This window comes from Fonsecaea pedrosoi (genome assembly GCF_000835455.1).
Source record: "Fonsecaea pedrosoi CBS 271.37 unplaced genomic scaffold supercont1.6, whole genome shotgun sequence".
Classification (NCBI taxonomy): Eukaryota; Fungi; Ascomycota; class Eurotiomycetes; order Chaetothyriales; family Herpotrichiellaceae; genus Fonsecaea; species Fonsecaea pedrosoi.
In genome coordinates this window covers 3,076,161-3,098,430 of record NW_013550610.1, presented here as the reverse complement: position 1 = coordinate 3,098,430, position 22,270 = coordinate 3,076,161, and the positions used below count along the sequence as shown (strand labels likewise).

At 51.8% G+C, this 22,270-nt stretch overlaps 8 protein-coding genes across 8 annotated transcripts; 4 read left to right on the top strand and 4 right to left on the bottom strand.

Annotated features, from left to right (window-relative positions):
• Positions 1 to 28: 28 nt before the first annotated feature.
• On the bottom strand, positions 29 to 2,406 carry Z517_09952 (uncharacterized protein; the record flags this gene model as incomplete). The annotated part of the gene is made up of 4 exons (XM_013425860.1): positions 29 to 1,317; positions 1,460 to 1,860; positions 1,927 to 2,261; positions 2,308 to 2,406. 4 exons carry the CDS (start codon positions 2,404 to 2,406, stop codon positions 29 to 31), a joined length of 2,124 nt encoding a protein of 707 aa, XP_013281314.1.
• A 467-nt stretch (positions 2,407 to 2,873) lies between these two features.
• On the top strand, positions 2,874 to 3,706 carry Z517_09951 (uncharacterized protein; the record flags this gene model as incomplete). Its single annotated transcript, XM_013425859.1, has 3 exons — positions 2,874 to 2,919; positions 2,982 to 3,277; positions 3,356 to 3,706. 3 exons carry the CDS (start codon positions 2,874 to 2,876, stop codon positions 3,704 to 3,706), a joined length of 693 nt encoding a protein of 230 aa, XP_013281313.1.
• Positions 3,707 to 4,880: 1,174 nt separating this feature from the next.
• On the bottom strand, positions 4,881 to 7,795 carry Z517_09950 (uncharacterized protein; the record flags this gene model as incomplete). The annotated part of the gene is made up of 3 exons (XM_013425858.1): positions 4,881 to 5,119; positions 5,192 to 7,648; positions 7,720 to 7,795. 3 exons carry the CDS (start codon positions 7,793 to 7,795, stop codon positions 4,881 to 4,883), a joined length of 2,772 nt encoding a protein of 923 aa, XP_013281312.1.
• A 482-nt stretch (positions 7,796 to 8,277) lies between these two features.
• Z517_09949 (uncharacterized protein) lies at positions 8,278 to 9,076 on the top strand (the record flags this gene model as incomplete). Its single annotated transcript, XM_013425857.1, has 2 exons — positions 8,278 to 8,330; positions 8,407 to 9,076. The coding sequence occupies 2 exons, from the start codon at positions 8,278 to 8,280 to the stop codon at positions 9,074 to 9,076; spliced, it is 723 nt and encodes a 240-aa protein (XP_013281311.1).
• A 1,070-nt stretch (positions 9,077 to 10,146) lies between these two features.
• On the bottom strand, positions 10,147 to 11,218 carry Z517_09948 (uncharacterized protein; the record flags this gene model as incomplete). The annotated part of the gene is made up of 3 exons (XM_013425856.1): positions 10,147 to 10,711; positions 10,772 to 11,046; positions 11,102 to 11,218. 3 exons carry the CDS (start codon positions 11,216 to 11,218, stop codon positions 10,147 to 10,149), a joined length of 957 nt encoding a protein of 318 aa, XP_013281310.1.
• A 3,262-nt stretch (positions 11,219 to 14,480) lies between these two features.
• Z517_09947 (uncharacterized protein) lies at positions 14,481 to 15,448 on the bottom strand (the record flags this gene model as incomplete). Its single annotated transcript, XM_013425855.1, has 2 exons — positions 14,481 to 14,806; positions 14,908 to 15,448. The coding sequence occupies 2 exons, from the start codon at positions 15,446 to 15,448 to the stop codon at positions 14,481 to 14,483; spliced, it is 867 nt and encodes a 288-aa protein (XP_013281309.1).
• A 1,320-nt stretch (positions 15,449 to 16,768) lies between these two features.
• Positions 16,769 to 17,482, top strand: Z517_09946 (uncharacterized protein; the record flags this gene model as incomplete). Its single annotated transcript, XM_013425854.1, has 1 exon — positions 16,769 to 17,482. One exon carries the CDS (start codon positions 16,769 to 16,771, stop codon positions 17,480 to 17,482), a length of 714 nt encoding a protein of 237 aa, XP_013281308.1.
• A 959-nt stretch (positions 17,483 to 18,441) lies between these two features.
• Positions 18,442 to 21,582, top strand: Z517_09945 (uncharacterized protein; the record flags this gene model as incomplete). Its single annotated transcript, XM_013425853.1, has 1 exon — positions 18,442 to 21,582. The coding sequence occupies one exon, from the start codon at positions 18,442 to 18,444 to the stop codon at positions 21,580 to 21,582; it is 3,141 nt and encodes a 1,046-aa protein (XP_013281307.1).
• Positions 21,583 to 22,270: the final 688 nt, after the last annotated feature.

Here is a 22,270-nt window from a genome sequence, read left to right as displayed (position 1 = left end):
AACGGCGAGTTGCTGAGTAGCATGGCAGTCAGAAGCCCGTGCCCGTGCCTCCATTGAACCAACCCAAGCCTTCTTCCGTCAGAAAGGTTTCGATCTCTCTAAAATTGACTGGGTCGCACTCGAAATCACTGTCCTGAGTCTGCACAAACTCAGTCATCATCTGCCAGACGTCGAAGCCATCTTTTGTCCAAGAATCACTACTGGATTGCTCCATAGCATCAGAAGAGGTCGGTGGTGGCATCGCACCGCTTAGGCCCGTGTCACCCGATGATCCCGAGTGAGATGTGGCATGGATGCCAACAGATCCCGTCTGCTGTTGACTGCTGGTATATGAGCGCTTTGGGCGGAGGACATACTCTGCCGTCTTGCCCGCGACCAGCTCAAAGGCATCACGGTATTTCTTCGCCCCTTCCCCCCACTGTTCGGCGATCAAATACAGCACAGTTGAGCAAGCACCCAAGTCCGCCGCCATTTCAGCGTCGTAGAGGCTGGGGTCAGACCACGCGCAAAAGACCAGAGTGAAGCCAGCTACAAAGACTGAGTGCAGATCCAGCAGCGTGAAGGGCACAGATCGTATGCGGTGAAGTCGTCGATTAAGCTGGCAGACTTCACCAGATGATTTGGCAAAGGAAGCAAACGGGAATGGCTGGTTGAACAGCTGGACTTCGGTGAGAATGGTCTGAAGAAGCAGACGGCGAGCTCGGTGATAGTTGAGTAGTAGCGTCAGGCGCTGTGCTTCTGGCATGGCAAGCCGCGACACTGGTGTTTGAACAGGCGTCCTCACCGTGGAAAACATCAGATCTGTGGTTTCATCAACTCCAGAGTGTCCAAAGATGGCCGTTTTCCAGTCCTCAAGTTCTTGGAATCGCTTTGCAATCTTTTGCTCGAACTTTGTCCCACGTTCTGCCTTGGCGAGACGTGAGAGCGCAAGACGGCTTTTCGCGTTGATCTGATCTAAGCGGATGTTGTGGACGTGGAATATAATGTCAGTTCTCGGGCCTGTACGAGGGGCTCGTGGCCGACTGTTTTCGTTCCACGCCGTGGTTTCACAGCCGCTCTCTGGAAGCTCGGAGGGGTCTTGGAAATGGTCGTCCTCGATCTCTCTAGGTAACGGGGTGTCGATTTCATCATCAGCTATAGTCAACGGCCTGCCCAGAACTAGGACGATTCTGCGTTCGAGGTGGTAGATGCTATAGAAGAGTCTCCGTTTGAATTCGTCAGAGCTTGCTGTGCTAATATCTTTTCTTAGTTGCCGATGAAGTCCTAGTTCGACACATTGCCTAATCATCAAACCGCACAAGTGCCATATGCTAGACCCTACTGAAATGGTTAGTAGACCGGTCGACAAAGCGGTCTTCAAAGCTGGAATCCAGGTCCGTTTTGAATGTGGAAGAGAACACAAGACATCAGATAAAGGAAAATGATCGAATGTGCCAAAAGGGATAGAGCGAACACGAACCTGAAGGGGAACGTAATGCATAGATGGCCACCAGCAGGATGTTCTGGATATTCTGAACACTTGGAACGTTAAGTTGGTCTTGTATCTTTGCCATGGCTGAATGATAAAGGTTTTCCGGCTCTGATTCCGCAACGTGCTCTGATCCTACCAACTTTAAACAACGAGACCCTATTGCATACACCAACAGCAATACCACATGGTCATGACGAGCTTCATTAGAATTATAGTCCTCCAACTCACGACGATTATGATGAGTCTTCCACAGTTGTTCTTTGGAAAGAAACGGGAAATTAGGGTGAATATAAGATAAGTAGGCGATCAGGAAAGGGGTCGCCTTCTCCAACGGTGGTAAAGGTGCTGTGCCTATTGGGGGACCGTTCTGGCTATTGCTCGCGAATGGACTTGTGACGGGCTCTGCGGGCAAACTCAAACTGGAAAGGGGTCGTGATTTCTCGTAGACGGCCGACTCAATCATTAAGGCTAAAGACACTCCAGACGAGACGCCGAAATAATGAGGTTCGGCCGCTGCCTGTAGAGACAACAATCCGACACTGCTGGCCAAGTTTGGAGTACTGGCTGGGGAAGCCATTCGCTCGTCTGAGCTTGGTGCCGCGTCATTGTTGTCGCTAACGGAGATATGCTCGCCTGGCTGGCTCGGCCGCAAGGAGTCCAGCTGTGCCTCCAGCCATGTCACCCGACTTTGTAGTTCCTTGACGTAGGATGCCGGATATTCATTTTCAGGGAAGACACAGGTCAATTTCGCTCTAGCGCAATTCGAACAGGCCGGTAATTTGTTGTCGCACTAGACGACGTTAATCAGGCTGTTCCTCATCCTTGGGGGACTATACCTTTTGCCGTCTTGTTTTACATCTCAGACATGCAACCGCAACTCGAGGACGCTTGTTGGGCCTCTGAAAACCTGGCTCGGAAGGTGTATGTGGTGGCATAGAGCCGTTGTCGTGCCCACTCATCTGGATATCAAATTTATGTGAGCTGATGACAATGCAAGACGGGAGACTGGATTCTCAGAGGTGGCATTTGCGGCGGGAGTGTCCAAGTTGATCTGCGCATATTCTGTTTGGGGGGACCGCCATCAAGATGTTTGTCAAAGGGATCAACCATCGTCCGAGATGTCTCAAGATGGAGTAGCAGCCTTATCGTCTGCCAAGCTGGTCCTTATCTTCAGCCTCGTGATAATAGACACGCTAGCTCATTTTGCAAAGCAGCATGCCGCTCTAAACAAAGGAGACGGGGCAGATGAAAGTTGAAAAAGCGGCGTGATAGTGTTTGTCGAAGCAGTGGTCGAGAGACAATGTGTCCATTCAATACCCCGTAGCAGACTCAAAGTAAACTCGAGGTCATAGCCCTTTACTCTCGCTCTGCACTGCTCGGGCTTGACTCCTCGCCTGCCAACATGTCTTCGTCTCCTCCACAGAAAGTGTCTCTCTACTCGGCCAATGGTACGGTGATGACTTCTTTTGTGCCCGCATTGCTCGCCTGGTCTCACTAAATGGAAATGCAGATCTCAAAAACGCAACCGACGATGCCCTTGCACCATACCTCACCACGCTCCCCAGACCCTACGCCTTTAAACAAGAACACTACATGACAAATGTAAAACTTGCTCTGGGGTACACAGCCGTTCTGATCGCCGGAGTACTGTTCTATGCGGATTGGAAACTTGGGTGGGACGCGACGAAGGCGTACACAGGACCTGCATGTGTCGCGTATTTTGTACTGAACAGTGCATTGACATTCTGGATCTGGGCGGTGGAGGCAGGGACAGTGTTCGCGGGTGTCAGGGAGGGAGGGCAAAAGGTTTGTCACCACTGGACCTGCTGCGTTTCTTCTTCTGTCGTGTAGGCGAGTTGCAGACTGACGCAGGACATCATTTAGCTCACGCTCCGCTCATCCGCTCAGAAGTACTCCCCTGTCTACAAACTCAAAGTCACCTACTCTGCGCCCTCGACTGGCAAGAAATGGGAAGACAAGGAGATCACCGGAAACTACACAGAGTGGTTTAATATACATGGCTATCTGGACCGCAAGGCTCTCCAGGCATGGCTGAACACCAACATCGATGTGTTGAGGAATGCACAGGAGGAAATGGCCAAGAAGGACAAGACTGACAGGATTCCCATCATGATGCCCGCGGTACAGGCCGACCAAACGACACTCACGTCCGGTGCGGAGACAAGCCCAGTGCCAGCGAGCGCGAAGAAGGGACGGTCGAAGAAAAAGGCTTAAAAACTATCGAGAGAATAGTTCAGTCACAAGAAACTATGTTCTCCCGCCCTTCCGACAGACTTTCCTCTCCCACCATGTGGTCGAACTTGATTAGCGAGGGATGGGCAGGAACTCGAAAACAAAAGCTCGGACAACAAATCGCTATCGCAACCACACATCCTTATGTGATTCTCGAACGGAGAGACATGGGCTGCCCTGGGAGTCTGTACTTACGGTGCCAACGATTCACGGTACCAATACGGAACCTTCGACTCGAGGGCCATTTCTCAACCCGCATTCAAAGATATCCTCCACGTCAGCCTGGACTATACCTGACTCTCTGACGACTTCTCTATCGCGGCAATCCCGAGCCTGCGATCAACCGATCAAATGGTCTCTATCGAGCCAAGACCGTACAAGTACAAGAAAGAACTTTTGCCCAACTTGAACCAAGTCACCAACAAGCACTACTGCGCGCCCTCGTGCGAATCTCCCCGACCATTCAGGATGGTCGCACGCACCAAAGGGGATCCCGACAAAAGTACCGAACCTGGATGTAAACGGCGTGAGCTTACATTGTTACGGGAAATAAAAGCGTGCTGTGCTGGGCTATAGAGCTATCTACTCGTATACCTGTAGAACGCTCCGATTCTTTTCCAGCATGGTCAAGCCCAACCAATGCCGGGTCGTCCATGCGGACCAGGCCTTACGCACTTCCTTGTATTCAAGTTGGAAGACAAAACAAAATAAAAGTCCGCCTTCTTCTTTCTATACCCTATCATACCATACCATAACTACCTAGCTTGTGGCAGTGTCTTCGTAGATATTCACAGTACTTGTACTGCGGCTCATCCTCATCCTTATCTTTATAAACGGCAAACATGAAACAGATTCGCGCTAGACATTGGGGAAAACGTATTTCGTCTCTTCGAACATCATTCCATTTTTCCCTCCCCGAGCCGGTTTGGGGAGATTTGCTAAAATACCAAGTGCACAAACTCGAATGCCCGCGCCCCACGTATCATTTGGCTTCTGATTGCTCCTCGATGCCTGCAAACTCAACCTTGGGAATTTCAAATCCGTCGTTTCTGTTCTATGGTGCAACGCCCTCGCTGCCTCCAGACTTGGTTCGGGTTCCGCGCCCCTTGACCCTTCCTCTCCGACCACATGACATTTGGTTCAAGCGTTGGATTGTTTAGGAGAGTGCACCAATGACACCCTGTGCAAGACCGCCTCCTGTCTCATCAGTCCTTACACTGACCTTCACAGTAACCCCAGACTTGGCCGAATGCACCATCTTCACCAGCGCTGCCACTCGCCCACCAGTGACAGACTTGCCGTACAATTTCAAGGTGTGGCTTGTGTTGGATAGAACCACGTCGGTGCCGTCGAGGGGTTGTAGAGAAAGAGCTTGCGAGAGCTGTTCCGTTGCGTCTGCAGAGCGATGCAGGTTAGCACTAAAAACAAAACAACGTATGAGGTTATAGGTAGCGGTCGTATACTTACCGGCCAATGTCTTGACATTTCCCAGCACCAACGTCTCGCTAACTTCCTCTCCATTCGCGCCCGTACCCTCCCAGATGTGATCGAAATTGCCCGCGAATGCGGGACTGACGAAATCCGCGCCTGTCAATTCCAAATTCTCGACTTCGTATTCATCTTCATAGCCTCCTTCTTCGGCTTCGCCCGTTGTGGGATCGATTTCTTTGCTCGTAAATTTGAGGACGTTCGTGAATGCGGTAACTGGGAAGGCAGATTCGCCACCTAGCTTGCGGAACGCAACATAAACAACTCCCGGTTCGTTGGTTTTCAGAGCAGTGGCAGGAATTATGAATTCTTCTTCCAAGGTAGGTTCGTCTTCGTCGGCAGGCGACGCTAGGACAGTCACGTTCTCAAGTACAGTATGATCAAGAGTATTCTTGATGTCATATTGTACCACGACGTGTTCCTTGAAGATGTGTTTCACGGCGGACACCACGTACTCGGTTTCGCTTTCTGTAAGTTCAACCACAGCACTCGATTTCAGCACTGGCCCATATGCTGCCAGCTCGGGTATCCTGGAGAAAATCTGGGTATATTTCTGGGCGGCTGCGGCACCGGCAGCGGGTCCTTCTGCGGCTCCGTTCACCTTCGGTTTCGCAGGTCCTGTACTTGGTGCCTTCAATGTAGGCGTGGCAGTATTGAGTTTCTTTGTCCGTTCTTCCGCCAAAGCTTGTTCGTGCGATACCACTGGAACGGATTGAATGTCGAATGCTTTAGCAAAAACTGACTTGTCGTCGGATGTCACGTACATGACCAGTTTGTGCTCAAAGGTCGACAGCGAGAACATCGAGTCGTTTTTGATGAAGCGGTCTGCAATGTCGTCCTCTTCCTGCATCAGCCGCAGGTTAAGCGCCGCCCTATCGCGCACCTCGTCATCTGTATCGTCTAAACATCTCGTCAACAAGACCTCGACACTCTTTTTGACCTCAGGGTCTTTCTGTCCCACACCGAATTTTGCTAGTGCGGTCACCGCTGCTGCGCGGACCAGTGCGTTCTCCAGCACGACTCGATTGTAGATATACCGGATATATTTGGTGGGTTGCGGCGTCTTTGGGCCTTCGACGCCAATAAGGTGTAGAATCCGCACCGCCAACTTGGTGAACTCGCAATCTTCGATGAACTCGCACAAGTGTGAGAGTGTCTCTTCCTTGCTCCCCGGAACAAATTTGATCAGATCAAACATGCTCTCCACTACGGCACGTTTGAATTCGTAACCTCCCTCGTCTCGCAGGATACCGCTCAGGAATGTGAGCATGCCGGCCTGTTTGCTGGGGAATTTCATGCAGAGTGTTCGGATAGCCTCGACAATGGTGATCTTAAACTCGTCTGTGATCTCGGTCATGAAACCGGATATTTGCTTCATAAGCCGATCTACACTAGCCTCGTTGCCAGTCTTGAGTAAAGTTGTGATTGCAAATGTCGCGATTGACCGATTGCTGTTGGAAATCAAAGCCTCGATATCTGGGTTTGCTGAGTGGACGGCTTGAGGTTTGAACGAGGCAAATGAATGGAGAATGCGGATGGCTGCGAATTTTGTGACCGCCCTCGGAGAGGTTAAGAAGGATTGCAGGACGTCGATAGCTTGTGCGGCTTCGGCGTCGGTCACATCGGGCATGTTACAGATTGCCTTTGCAGCTTCGAACTTGACCATCTCGCTCTTGTGCCGCAGCCAGGCGTCCAACATCTGCATCATAGGCTTCCGTAGACTGGGATCCTCTTCGGCGAGGCGGGTTGCAAGCCGTACCAACATCATGACCCCCGCTGGACTCTTGACTGCTCCCGCAGCGCCGTATTGTTGTACCATCTTGACGAGAGCCATGCGATCGTGCGACCGCATCTGATATAGCAGACCAATTGCGTGATATTGGTTCATGTAATTCGTGTTTGACGCCGCCAGAGAATGTTGGGAGCCACCTCCGAAACTCAGAAATCCTCCACTAGCTTTGGAAGAGGAAGCGGCCTCCTGAGTCTCACTCTGCCACCGCTTGACTACATCCCTGGCGATGGGAAGTAGATGGTACGATGAGACCAAGGCTGCCGACGAGACAGCGGGTGACTTGTCGACAATAGCGGTTTTGATTAACCTTTCAATGCCCTGAACAGTTGTTGCGTCGATTATCCTGCAGAGAGCCCGGATAGCATTTGCTTTGTAGATGATCTCACTCCCCACGGTCATGTCCTTCATAATGATGCTCGTAGACATAATGACATCCTCGGCAGTATGTGCTAACTCTTTCAATATCAAGTAGACCATTTGTCGCAGGGAGGGGTCCTTGTTCTGAAATAACTTGGAAATCCCGAAGAAGAGAGTGGTTGCTTCGTTCGTGGGGAATTTCTCCCCCGTGAAAAGGAGGACCGCGATCTTGGTGAGTAGGGTGCGGCATTTTCGAGGTGATATAGGTGAGGAATTGAACAGTCGAGCTAGAGTATCGTGGGTTAATGTTTGCAATTGGGATGTTGGTTGATGACAGGCAGACGCAAGGGTGAAATACCATCTTGGAAAACAGAAGTTCGGTCCAGCTTGAAGCCGGAGTGTTCGGCATCCTCGTCCTTTTTGGCGTAACTCATGTTGGGCAATAACAACACGTACTCGTTCAATTGATGGTAGCGAGAGATTAACAATGACAGGGATGCCCCCTTGGGTAGGGAGGAGCTGGGACGAGTGTCTGTATGGGACTACCGCACAATCATTTCGCACAATCAAAATCTTAAGAGTGAAGTGAAGGAGAGGTAAGGGAATGGTGAGCCTGACAATTGAAGGGAGGGTGCTGGCGTTGTGCCAATACTATCGAGACGTCGTTTCCGACGTGGGCTGGAGTTGTCGACGGTGTCCTCGTCCATTGCCAATAATTTGTGCGGAGTGCCTGCGGCAGCCACAACTGGCCGCCACACTGTGGCTGATGCGCGTTGGTGCTTCACGCCACTGGAAGATTGCTGATGAGGATCGAAAACCGAAGGGCCGAGTATTATTTCCTCCCACTGCTCTTCGTCAGCGGACTCCTCACTTCATTCTAACCACATAGTGCTGTTGTACAACCGTCAGAATCACAATGGATATGCCAGTAAACGTCCCTGTCGATGACCCAAACGCAGATACAGAATGGTTCGTTGCTAATCTCGTCTCTCACCTGTGCTTCCTCTCTCCCAGTGCAGCTAATATGCTTCTGTGACACATAAAGGAACGACATTCTTCGCAAACATGGTATCATTCCCGAGAAAGAACCAGATCCAGAACCCATCATCCAAGAAGCTTTGCTCGAAGCTGTGAAAAAGGCCCACGAGAATCGACTTGAGGACAAGGATTTGGACGAACTCCATGACCTCGAAGACGAGGAAGATGAAGCGTTTCTCGAATCCTACCGCCGAAAGCGCCTGGCCGAAATCCAAAGCTTGCAGAAGAAGTCTCTCTACGGCCAAGTCTTTCCGCTCCAAAAGCCAGATTACGCGCGTGATGTTACGGAAGAATCGTCAAAGGCATTTGTTCTGGTCAATTTGACCTCGTCACTTGGCACCAATGTTGAGTCTCGGGTCCTGTCTGAGATTTGGAGACAGGCTGCGAGAAAGTTTGGGGATGTCAAGTTCTGTGAGATTCGCGCCGATCTGTGCATTGAGGGTTATCCGGAGAAGAACACACCGACCATTCTTGTGTACAAAGACGGTGACATCAAGCGCCAAATTATCACTTTGGGGCAGCTCAACGGCGTGAGAACGAACTTGAAAGACCTTGAACGACTTCTTGTTGATGTTGGCGCGGTCACAGAGAATGACATGCGGCTCAGACAAAAGGACGATGAAGATGAGAATGAGAAGAACAATCAAGTCAACGACGACGACGATGATTGGGACTGATGCAATAATGATTCTTCTCATTGATTTGCGGTCTTCATCCGCAGCGGTGCTGACGACTATGGACATGGCTGTGGGCCAAGGGGTAAAGGCGACGCAGGCACTTCTACGACAGCTCAACGCCGTTCATCCTTTCGAGAGTTAGGAGCCGTCCCTCCCAACATCAACACTCTCGCAACAATTACCAGACACGGTTGCCTTTGCTCGCATGGCAGCCTTTCAAGACTGCAACGCCTACGAGGCTGGAACATCCGGTCAGGCGATCGCGCGCATGAGACAGACACTGGTGGTGCCCAATGATGAAACACGATTTGCCAAAGGTGGACGACGCCGCTGCAAGTCGCTGGTGCCACTCAGATAAGACAAGAACTCCCCCGATTCTGAAGCCTAGTTTCTGAGGAACTCTGAAGCGTGCAATCGTTGTCTGGTTGGCCGTGACTGATGACTTGTGTCCTGCATGATATACCCAAGCCGCCAAGAGGGCGGCTTGGCTACACGAAGCCATGAGGCTCGCGCAACTCGGGAAATCAGATCCAACCGAGAGAATAGGTCTCTCTGTCCGAGATCGTCATGTGTCCACGGAAAGAAGCAGCCTTGGAGCAGGTACGCGGCAGGGTCCTAACCTCATGTATATTTGTGTCACTGGTGACGCCTGTGGGCTGTAGGGTTTCAGCTGACATAACGTGTCCAAGGTCCATTTGTCAGAAAAGATGCGATCCACCTGAGCAGAGGGCTGGAAAAGTGTTGGCTGCAGAGCTGCATGCCGAGAGTGCTGCGGGGGATTGGAGCATTTCTCGTGATCAAGGGTCCTCGCCACCCAGGAAAAGTGGCCATGCACGCAGGTTCAGCTTTCGATGGTAATAATATCGTCCCTTCTGCGCAGGGACGGTTGATCAATTGCACAAATCACTCCAACAGAATTCCTCCAAATGCTTTGCGCCTCGCTTGAGGTCATAGGTAACCAATAATACTCCGGGGCGCCAACGCTTGATCATAGAAGGTTCAAATAAATGTGGTGAGGAGATCGTGAGGAGAGGCATCATCACCTGTGGTGTAGCAAGCGACAAGAGTCTTCATATCAGCTCGTCACGCCCTCCGGCAACGGCACTTTCAGCAATCGCTTGCCGGACGTCACTCTCGAGGAAGATTGGCCCTTGGCCGTCACATCTTGCCATCTTTTTTAAACGCTCACAGACATCGCCAACATCAACAAGCCCTTTGCGGAAGAGTTCGTGAGCTTGGATGTAGTCCCATGTAGCGCCAGCCCCGAGCAAGGGTTCCCCAGTGTCGTTGTCCACCGTGATGGTTCTCAAGGTGCCAAAGTGCGCGTATTTGGAGCCGATGTCGAAGGACGAACCACTGGAACTAGCCGGCGAGCGGTCTTTCAAATGTCGATCAGTGGGGACGTACCCCAACGGGCCTACTAACTCGTCTGGCTCTTCCATAAAGGGAGTCGGACCATTCGATGCCGCACCAGATGTAGCACGAAGAATCTCATTCTCGGTTGCAATTTTTGCGAGCTCGCGCCGCAGCCGCTCGTTCTCGCCGTTCAGGGTCATGGACTGATGTTGCAGGCTTGTCAGCTTGGCCTCGAGGTCCTTCACGTGCTTCTCCTTTCGCTCTCGAAACGCTCGTTGGCTGAGGTTCACTGTTAGAATCATATTACTCCCTCGGAAATCTAGGTTTCAGTGGTCTTACGCAGCTCTGTTTTGTGCCTTCCTGCGACTCTGCTGAGGGGTCAAGGTATCCTTCTCTTCGCTGCTACTTCTTGCTACTGTCGGTTCATCAGGCGTCATATCTGCTGCGGGTGCAGTGAGACTGGACATATCGACCTCTGGCATAGATACCATCGAGTCATGGCGGCCTTGGACCGACGGGGATTGGGTGGATGCTTGATGAGGTTGGGCGAGGAAAGTAGCAGGGTCATAGTGGAAGCTTTGTTGAAATGCCGCGAAGGCAGCGTCATATTGATCCTACAGTACGATTAGCCGCCTTCGTTAGAGACCCCGTGTGCCAGAAGCAACTCACGGTGGAAGGAGCGGTTCTGAACTCGTCCAGATGACTCGTTTGCGTGGTAGAGGGCGTGTGAGGCAAACCAAAAAATTGATACGGTTGCGGGGCTGAAGTGAAGTACGAGAAATCCATGATACGACTGGGTTCTCAAGGACTGCGAATGTAGAATTGATATCGGAGTCTCGAATCTTTCTGCACCGTTCCCGCAGTTACGTCCTTTCTCTTGCTGTCTTGTAGGTCGCTGAACCAGACTCTCGCGTAAACAGCCGTGGAGATGAGATTCCGATATCCTCTGAAAAGGCGACTAGGTCAAATCAACGACCGACTATCTGCACATGCGGGAGGTCGCGATAGCGACGCCTGTACGGCAAGATTGAATGCAACAGCAGAGTGGCAATAATGGTACGCAGGCGTTCCCACGTGAAAGATAGGACAAGGACCGGAAAGTCGCAGTTGGAGGTGTGTCAACGAACCATCGGTAGGGGATGCATCGTGCGGGTTCGGGGGAATCGTGGGTGGGCAGGTGGGAAGTATGTAACAAGGATCAATCTTCCAAAGTCAGCGGGGTTGGGAACAGCTGAAGAGAGCTTCGTGGCTTCTTGTAGCCCAACTTTTCTCTCTACGGGGATGTCGTATGTGTGAGTTGTCTTTCAGGAGACGATATGGAGAGAATAAAGTCGCAATGGGATTGGGAATTGAGGAGAAAGGAGACCGTTGTGAAACTGACGACGAGGTCGAAGGATTTTGAGGGCGATCGCGCAAGGGAATCTGCAGGGCAAGCCTTGACTCTTGGAGGACATCTGTGGCCTCCGGATTGGCGGTGTTGCACAATGGGAGATGCCCGTGGCCGGGCATGGAGGGGCACCAGGGCAGCCTAGTGGCCTAGCACGCCTAGTAGACTTAATTAAAAGGCCCTGTCAAGGGCGCGAGCACGTTTTGGGTACCCGGTCTACCGTGTTGGCAGAACGGGGGAGCCATGGGAGCATGGTTTGGGCGGATCCCCCCCCTTGATGGGCCTCCTTGGGACCAATAATGGGCGCTGCCCTGCGGGCGACGACCGGTGGCAGCTGGTACCTTCTCGTACGTCCAACTTCCAGTCAGTCACTCTGTCCCTCAGTCACTATTTCCACACATATGTACGTGTGCGCAACCATCTCAGACGTTCTCGACCCACGAACCAGGGCACCTAGTAAGATTATTCGGGGACTCAAAAGAAAGGATCCCGACGTAGGATTGGAGTTAGAGGTGGTGTGCCCCTGGAAAAGACCACTGGAACCCGCGGCATACGAGTTCGCCTTTCAACAGTCTCGAGGTATGCCCTCAGATGCCCAATGCGCCCGAGATGGGCGAGATGGACGGCACGGGGCTCCCTCATCGCAACCTCCATTTCTGACTAAGGCAGTAATTTAGCCACGCCTCACAAGGTTCGGTGTGACCAGTGAAAAGAAGGTCTAGTAGACATTTGCGAGAGGAAACTAATCACCGGCGAAGATCAAAACATGTACCCGGTAGACGGGTGATGCTAAGTTGGCTCTGCTCCTCGTACTCGTCCCTCTTCCTCTCTCAACCCACCACCAACCAAACGCCACTTCTGCACCTAACACAACATCTGCCGCCCAACCAAAGATGATCGAATGAAGAGACCAGGGTGAGGAGGGTTTGCACACTTGTGACTCAGCAAAAGTCCAGAGGCCGACTGGGTGCCGATTGATGGGATCCCCTGCTACGGTGTTTGTTGCCAGCCACCAAGCTACGAGTACCGAGTAAAGTACCGGGTACGGCGATCCCTTGTTGCTAATATCTCGAGTCACCAGAGTATATCAGTGGATCCCCAGCAGAAGGAGGATATAATCTCATGCGCTCATTCTTGTACATATGCGCTGGTTTCATTGTCGCGCGTTCCTGGTCACCTTGATTGCGGCACGGGCGATACGAGGTACATACAAGTACAACGGGTACCCTGTACAGACCGTGAACCAAGTCCCACCTTCCGAGAGCGTTTTCGTCACAGAACTAACTGATAGAATACGATGTATCGCAGTCCACTGCGACCGGATCCTTTCAGCCAACGGCAGTTGAAATTTGCCAGTAAGCACTTTCTTTTCTCCGATCGTCTTCCTGGGCTTATTGCAGGCGAAACAGAGGGGCTCCGAGGGGCCTCAGGGTGCCACTCCATCCGTAAGGCATGGAGGACAAGAGATCGGTTCGAGAACCACCGTGCCAATTACTTACCCCTTGTAAGCGAGGGGGATTAAGGACCAGAATCTGGGGGCGAAACAACGTGGAAAGCGGGACAGCCAGACGCTGAGGGACATTTACAGGCGTGTGTAAGCTTTTGTCTGACAAAGTGCGAGGAGGCAGAAGGCACTGGAAGGCCGTGAAGGCCATACCACTGGTGTTCGTTGTCATCCCGTTGTCTCTTTTCCTTTTCCCCCTTCAGCCGGCCAAAACCAAGGCATGTCATCATTGGAGAACTTTGCCAGTCCCTCTCGAAAGCACCGTGTCCCTTCAGATATTCCAGCAAAGGAATTCCGACCTCCGAGCATCCCCGAACCTCCCTAGGACTCCGACTAATATCACTTTTGTTGGTCTCTACCCCCGCTAAGCATTCAAGATGGCTGGGTTCACAAAGGAGCAATACCCCGGAACCAATTGATGTCTTCCCACTGGATATTTCTTAACAAGTCCAGCCAGAATGCTTACTGGTAGGCTGCAACAAGCCCCGGACCGTTGGCTGATGACAAGGGATATTGTACTCTAGTGGATGATCATCCATCCGTCAAAATGCGCGGCTTGAGGCAAGTGAGGCTTCTGTTTTCGTTCAATCAGCACTTATCATCTCGCTCAATAATAGACAAAGTGAAACTCGGCCCCGAGATACGGAGAACGAAACTTGTCGGTTGGATATCATGCGGGGAGAGTCCGCCGCTGTTGAGATATATCTTGTGACTGGAGACTTGCGCAATTGGATCCCCTTGTGCTTCTGACCTGCTGGTCTTCTACGTGTCTTCCTTAGAACCCTACCCCTTACTCTTACCTAAGGTATCAATGTGAGAATGGGGAAAGAAAACAGTTACGATTTCACCTTCGAAACCCTGCAGCCTGGGACCTGCGGTCTGGTGTAACGCAACGCCATTGACATCATTTGTAGCTGCGGGGTCAGCTTTGACTTCTGGCTGCTGCGTTGGTCGAGTTGCTAGGGCTGCTGGGAAGGATATTGTTGGTGGTTTCTTTGGATATTTTGGTATCACCTGACAAGAACAAGCTGGACAGATATGCACTGTTCGAATGGCATGCCACTTGATTTGCTTATAATGGTAAAAACCCGCGCCCGCCACTCAGTGAACCCCGGTGGAGAAGCGCTTGGTCATCCATACAACTGCAGGCTAAACCTCTAGTCTGCGTCGACTGGATCCCAGTCTGTCACCAAGTATTCGTCTAGACCGTCCATTGTCTGCATGTCGTCGCTGGATATCTCAAAGTGGCCAACATTGCCGTTTGCCTCGATCCGGTCTCGCGATACGCTTTTGGGCAGTGGAATATAGCCGTGTTGGAGACTCCACCTGACCATGAGTTGCGCTGGAGTGCATTTGTACTTCTTGGACAGCGATACGATAATTGGGTGCTCCATGCGTAGGGCTCTTGCAAGAGGAGCATAGGCCTCGACCAGGATTTGATACCTGCGACATGTTTCGACGATGGATGTCCGCGTGTTGAATGCTAAATTCGCCACTTCTGTCAGTACCGTTTCCTTTAACGCCTGTCCGTCCAGGTTGCACCGGCAACGTTCGCCTCTTAGAAATGGAACAAGATAGACTCACGGTGGACCTCGATCTGGTTGACGCAAGGCATAATGCATGGCTTCGCCGCGACGAGTTCATCCAAATGCTTGGTCCCAAAGTTGCTGACCCCTCCAAGCTTGATCTCGCCGTCCTGGATGGCATCCTCGACAGCTCTCCAACTTGAGAGACGGGCGGTTTTCCCGCCGTAAGGGCTGTGAAGAAGGAACAAATCAATATACCCTAAACCACTTGCTTCCACTGATTGTCTGATCGAGCGACGAGCAGCGTCATAGTTGGTGTTGGTCGCTAGTTTAGAGGTGAAGAATATGTCCTCTCGGGTCAGCCCCGCGGTGTTGCTGGACTTGTCATTGAGAAAGGATAAGATAGCCTGACCGCAGGCTCGTTCATTGCGGTACATCTGCGCACTGTCGACCCCGCGATAGCCCGCTTCGAGAGCCCATTTGACCGCCTGCGACGCTTCTCGGTTGGACATCAAGTACACACCCAAGTGTATCTGAGGAATAGACAGGCCATTAGGGAGAGGGAGGCGTGTGGAGAGCGAGAAGCTGTTGGGCGCCATCGATGTTGCTGTGTTGGGTCGTGTTGTGGTGGGTTTTATTGTTTCCTTCTCTTTCTCTTGCAAATCGGACAACAAGTAAGGATGTCAGCCCTCGTGGCTCGTGGGCGGAATCCATTGCCGACACGGAGATTACTTTAGGTAAATTGCTGGAAGAGGATAATGTGATTCGTCTCGAATGCCGGAGAGTTGGTCCTGCGAGTAGTGGGAGAAGCCGTGGGTGCCGTGGTCCTTGAAGTTAGTCGAGGCTCTTGCGTTAAGTCCCCGCCACACAAGTTGCAACAACCCTAAGTTGCAACACCTCTCAATTGCTCAACTACCACTATCGTCTATCTGAAAAATGTATATAAACGCCTCGATTGGGTTATTAGAGATGCCATTCCTACTATTTGTAGATTGCCTAGTCCTTTGCGTCGTTATCGCCGTCGCTGCTAATGTTACCAATGCCTCTTTAGTACACTAAATCGTCTCGATGCTAGTAAAGGCCTCGTTAGCATTAATTACCTATCCTTTTCGATCATAGACATATGTAAACGGTCGAGTTCCTGAGCGGTCTTTCCTAGGAAGTTACGGAAGGGCCTCGAGAGCGATTCCTATCGCGTTACCTTATAGATAGAATCAATATAGTTTCGCCTATTACTCAGCGACAGGTAGAGGCTACTATCGAGTAGTTTTCGCTTACGAGAAGGTAGCGTTCGTAGTGTTATTTAATGTTGAGTTGTTGCATCGAACGCGTGTTGTAAGTTGGGGTTGTTGCAACTTGTGTGGCGGGGACTACATAACGCCCACTCCAACCTCCCGACCAACACACGCCAAACACTCTCAATCCTCGATGCGCACCATCTTCTCTCTTGCCGCAGTTTCATCTTCTTGATAGCACAACCTTACTCAACCTGGAGAATAAGAGGATTTTCACTGCTGCCACTCTGTTTGCACTCCACCATCCCTCACGGTCCAATCCACTGCCTTGAGAACTCCGTCGTTCAAAAATTCTAGCAACCCGGAGCGGAGGTCTGCCCCCCTCCCCAGCTGGTTCTTGGGCGTCTTCACCGCTCCCCCGTTTCCGCATGTCAACACCCTGTGGTCTCGGCACGTAGCATGGAAGCATAGTTCCGTCGAACCTGTCAACACTCTCTTTGTCTAATATGTCCACGCTGGGTTTCTCATGATGCGCTCATTGGACACACTTGAACTTGAGCCTGATGCGCCTTCATCAACGACTTATTGCGGGTAGGAGACTTGCATGCCTCTCTTTACCTTTCCAGAGCGCCCTCAGTTTTGACGGCGCATTTGGCATAATTCCTGGGGGCTGCTAAGCCCACTATGGCGTTCTCATCGTCTTCATCCGAAAGTAACTTCAGTGCACCGAGATCTATCCGTGATGCAGCGTTTACTGGCATCAGTAGCCCTTCGGATTCTGGAAGCCAGAGCAGACGCGGAGGACCAACAGGAGGATTCCAGTTCGATATTATCACATGGTTTCCCAAATACCAGAGCTGCCAGCGATATTTTATAGATCATGCTCAACACGAGCCACTTGTTCAGCAATTTGCATCTTTCATCAACATTCTACTGCCGTTTCAGCGCCAGCCGCACCCGGTCTACAGCACATCCGGCTCCCGCAGTGGGAAATCGCGGCTAGATAGAGATCCGGCGAGGCCTTCTGCGTCCGAAGCAGCGGCCGCCGCCTCTGCCGTGTCCCTGATCCCGTACCTGCGGCGTCTTGTGGTCACAGGTATGGACGTGCCCCAAGTCCTGCATGGCTTTTTCGGTGACGACTGGCGAGCGGGCATTGGACCACAACGAGAGCAAGAAAGACGAAACTACTTGTTCGCTGCCAAAAGTGGCGGGTGGGCATCGGTCAAAAGAGACTATGACATGCTCCCTTTGGAGACGGTCCCCTTCATGCGGCCGCTCTACGACCCTACCGATGCGGAGCTTGATGCAGCCGAGAGGGGCTGGAGTGAATGGTTAGCTCTCGAAGATTGGATGGTGGGCTCGCGGGCGCCAGATGACGATGGAAATGAAATCGCTTAGGGAGCGGACACCATGACCATGGCGTCCGAAATATCCGCTAAATTGGTGACACGGGCTTAACAAGTTTACAAGATGCATATCCAGCGTGCAGGGGGGAGATATCCCAACAGCCATGAAGGCCCAAGTGTGGCATTCATAATAGCGTTCCTTTGTTTGCAGCGTCGTTCTTTGTGGCCTGATGGACAGAAATTGGCTTCGGAAAAGGGCGGCCTCCCAGTGTTGCCTCAGCCTCGTCAACTATTTTGTTATTTTAGCGCAAGGCTGCAGCCGTGTTGGTCCGAGCGCACATGTTTGATCACAGAACCTGATAAAACTCCGTCTATCATTCCATTCCTTTGCCATGGTCCTTCCCAGTCAGCGTATTTGGCTGCTATAGCCTCTTGTGATCCATCTCATTCATCTCGCTGTGATCCCATTCTCTTGTGCCGCTCACTCGCGCAGGCATAAAATTGTGGTTGCTCTTACCGCAACATGGTTCGCCACCCTCTTCACCTCAGCCGATCTACAGTCACGATTTTCATATAGAAGTGACACAGTCCTCAAGTCTCACTGTGATCAAGCATAAGATGGCTAGTAACGCTCGCATGTTGCTGGACCCTCAGTCGATAAAGAAGATGTCCAAAGCGCCAGGTGAGTGTGAAATCCTGTCCCTTGTTGTCGCAATCCCGCCATGGTCCTTTGACTACCACTGAGTTTTCTTGCGGAAGATGCTGATAAAGCCACAATTGATGGTTTATGCGCTCCTGATTGAAGCGAAACAAATACTCAAGAAGTATCGTGACAGGTTGTCAAGCGCACGCACTCAGATGAAAGCTCAACCCAAAGTTTTGTTGGACCAGTGACGAACTGACACTTCTTCATACTCATCAGGACGTTCAGGCAGCCTTGCATCCCGCGGCGATCATTCCCCCTCCGAAGGATCACAGTCTCCGCAGAGAGCAGGCTCAACATCGCGCTCAATGTCTCCTCGGCATTCGCTAAAAAACCTTTCCAAGCTATCCAACACATTTGATCACAGAGCTCTTCTTGACCCTCAGAAATCGCGTCAATCTCTCAAATCGGCAACATCTGCTTCAAATTTAATGGGCCTTTCTTCGTCCAAAGGAGAAACTGGTCACACAGATGGGGCCAAAAAGTCCATGCTGGAAACCTTTTATGGTGTCGAAGATCGGATGAGCAACCCTCTCAAAAAGGTGAAATTGAGTGCCGAGGACCAGCGCGAGAGACCGCCAAAGACGGGGATTTCCTCACAACGTCGGGGCACCGGCATCGTCGGCGAATACATGCGACCAGATCCTGACCAGGCCCCAGAAGTGACAAAGAAGAGTCTGGTCGATCTCACAAACGAGGAAGAGGACTTGGACGACGATGATGTACAAATAGTCTCTTCTAGATCGCTCGACGACCAAGAGGTATGCTATGGCCACATCGCGACTGTCGCACAAGCCTTCCTCGTCCCCAAGCCAAAGCTGGCCGGAAATGCCTTTCACCAGAAACAAGAGTGGCCCGTCATGAGGTGTACCCTCGTCCGCAAACCATCCAAGGACATGGTGATTGACGTTCAAGATGCGTGGGACACCACATTTGCAAAAGTTCACCCCGACTTTGCTGCTGTGCTTGTACAGGCCATGGATACCCTGAAGGGTTTTCGGACACAAGCGAAATTGATCAATCGGCGCAAAAAGCCGGATGAATGGCCGCACCAAGCTTGTTCCGAGCAGATCAAGATGATTGTTAACCTCTATGGCCGACGTGGAGATGTCAATAGGGTCGGTCGGCTTTTTGGCAACAACAACTTCTGGCTCCGCCCGCCAATGACTTCGGAACCCGGCATACCCATCGTCCACCCACATGCACAGCATAAGCCACTGTTCCAAGCTCCGCGGATGACCGGCCAAACGAGGACTTTGTCAGATACACGGACTCTCGAGGAAGCTACAGAAGCAGTCTCAAGGCTCTTTGATTCATTCGCCAATGCAAGTCGGCCGCTGACTGAGACCGTTCCTCCGCCGTCTATCATTACAACACCTCTGCTTGGTCACCAGAAACAGGCTCTCACATTTCTTCTGCGACAAGAGCAGCCGCGTACATTCGGTGGTGATGAAGCAGAGAATTCCTCGCTCTGGCGACGGAAACAACGCAGAAATGGAGATGTTGCGTATCATGAAGTTGTTACCGGCCTGACTGTCAAGGACGAACCCGACCAAGTACTTGGGGGCCTTCTTGCAGATGTGATGGGTCTGGGAAAGACCCTGGAGGCCCTGTCACTCATCGCAAGTACCTTGGAAGAAGCGGAATCCTTTGCCAACGAGAAAGTAGTTCGTGATAATCAGGATATGCAGCACATCATACTGTCGAACACCAAGGCGACGTTGATTGTCTGTCCAACCAGCACGGTGAAGAACTGGGAGGATCAGATTGCACAGCACGTCAAGCCTGGGACCATGGAATACCACGTCTATCATGGCCCCAACCGCGAGAAGAATCCGTACAAGTTACTGAAGTACGAAATGATCATCACGACATACGGTGTAGTGGCGTCTGAGTTCTCCAAGGCTGCTACAGCAGTGAGCCCATTGAGACAGCTGAAATGGTTCAGGATAGTGCTGGATGAAGCGCACACTATTCGAGAACAGAAAGCTCTCCAGTCCCAGGCCTGCTATAGCTTGGACGCTCAACGACGCTGGTGCTTGACAGGAACACCTATCCAAAATCGCCTGGATGACCTTGGATCTCTGACCAGATTCCTGCGCATGTATCCGTACGACACTCCTGGTCGATTTAACCAGTACATTCGAGGCCCGGCTCAAGCAGGCGATCCGGCCTTTTTGAAGGCATTGCGTGTCTTTGTGGACTCATTCACCCTCCGTCGACTTCGAGACCGGATTGATCTCCCGGAGAGAAAAGACTACGTTGCCAAACTGTCGTTTTCGGACGAAGAGAGAAAGCTGCACGACTTTTTCAAAGGTATTGCTCACGTCCAAATCGAACAGCTCAGCCGTGCGAAGGAGAAGAACAGCGGTGTTCAGCATCACGTACTTCGTGGCATCATGACCTTACGGCTAATCTGCGCCCATGGCCGAGAGTTGCTGAAGGAGAAAGATTTGACATTGCTGAGAGGGGCTAGCCCTACAGATGCGATTGACGTCGACGAAGATACCGCGCCGCCGAGCATATCGCGAAAAGCCGCCTATGAGTCGTTAAACTTGAGGACCGAAGCTGAGCTAGACGTGTGCCGAAGCTGTGAACGAAGCATAACCAAGGATATAGTCAAGACCGAGGTGGACGACGAAGAGCAGGCGTTGCGATGCTTCATCCTCCCTTGCTTCGACCTCGTTTGCGCCGACTGTTTCAGCCCAGCGAAGGCATCCTTCGATAGCATACCAGACAAGGAAGCCGTTACCTGTCCATTCTGTTCCGCCCGGATCGCTGCGCAGTACGTTGGATTTAGTGGATCCACGGCGCACGAGATCCTCGTGGCGCCAGACGACACCATTGCCGAAGAAGAAGAAGAGGACCATGTGCAGATATATCACGGACCCCATACTAAGACGAAAGCACTTTTGGCAGACCTTGAGCAAATGTATCGAGAGAGTCGAGAGTTGGAGACCGCCGGAGAAGCTCCTCTGAAATGTGTTGTCTTCTCGGAATTCACGTCGCACCTGGATCTTATCGAGCGGGCATTGGTAGATCACGGCTACACTTTTGTGAGGATCGATGGCACGATGTCCCTTAACAGCCGCAAAAAGTCACTGGATGCTCTCGCATCAGACGACAACATCAGGATTCTTCTGGCATCGATCAAGGCCGCTGGACAAGGGCTAAACTTGACGGCTGCATCACGCGCTTTCATCATGGAGCCGATGTGGAATCCTGCGGCGGAGGCACAGGCGGTGGATCGAATCTATCGCATTGGACAGAAGCGCCCCGTTGTGGTCAAACGTTATCAAATGGACAACAGCATTGAGGGCAAGATCGTGGAATTGCAGAAACGAAAGCAGCAGTTGGCCGACGTGTCGGTGAACCAAAACTACAAACAGCTGAGCAAGCAGGAGGTACGAGAACAGCATATGAAGGAGATTCTGGCACTGTTCAAGTGATTGACGGGCAGCGTTCGTGGCGCCGCATCTTGGAGGAGTTGGAAGTATTAACGCAGTTGCACACGGAACCATGTCGCACAATTTGGATGATGGGTTTGCCATCGAGCGGGAAAAGGGAGACTTTTGGGGGAAATCAGGGAGCATGGATATCCTCATGGGCATGGGCATAGACATTGGTGACATGGTGAATTCGAATGGGCTGGCAATCTGGTATGCAAGGAGAAAACTGCCATTGACAACCAGGTTTTAAAGCAACTACGAAAACGAACGAGAGATGTATCAAGGCAGCATTTACTGCATAGAAGCATGAGTTCAATGATGGTTATGAGATTGATCTTTGAATTTGGAGTATTACTTTAGACCAGCTCTGTATGCTAGCACGTGACGTGGCACGAGTTCTGGATAGAGCAGTTAGAGGGACTGATAAAGTGGAAGAAGCCTAGCACGAGAGCCTAGCCCCGGCGTTTCGCGCTGAGATTACGAGTGCACGGGGGCAGTAGTCAATTGAAGTAGCCAGCTAGGTGCCCCTAAGTCGATTAACTAACCCGGAGGGGCTGGCGCGGGGCGTAGGCGAGGGTTCCCAGTGCTTGGGCCAGGAAATCTGTTGAATCCCCAGCCATCCCAGTGGCGGTCCGGGCCCGGGTGTCAGGCCCACAGCCTATCACAACCCCATAGATCCGCCAACTTA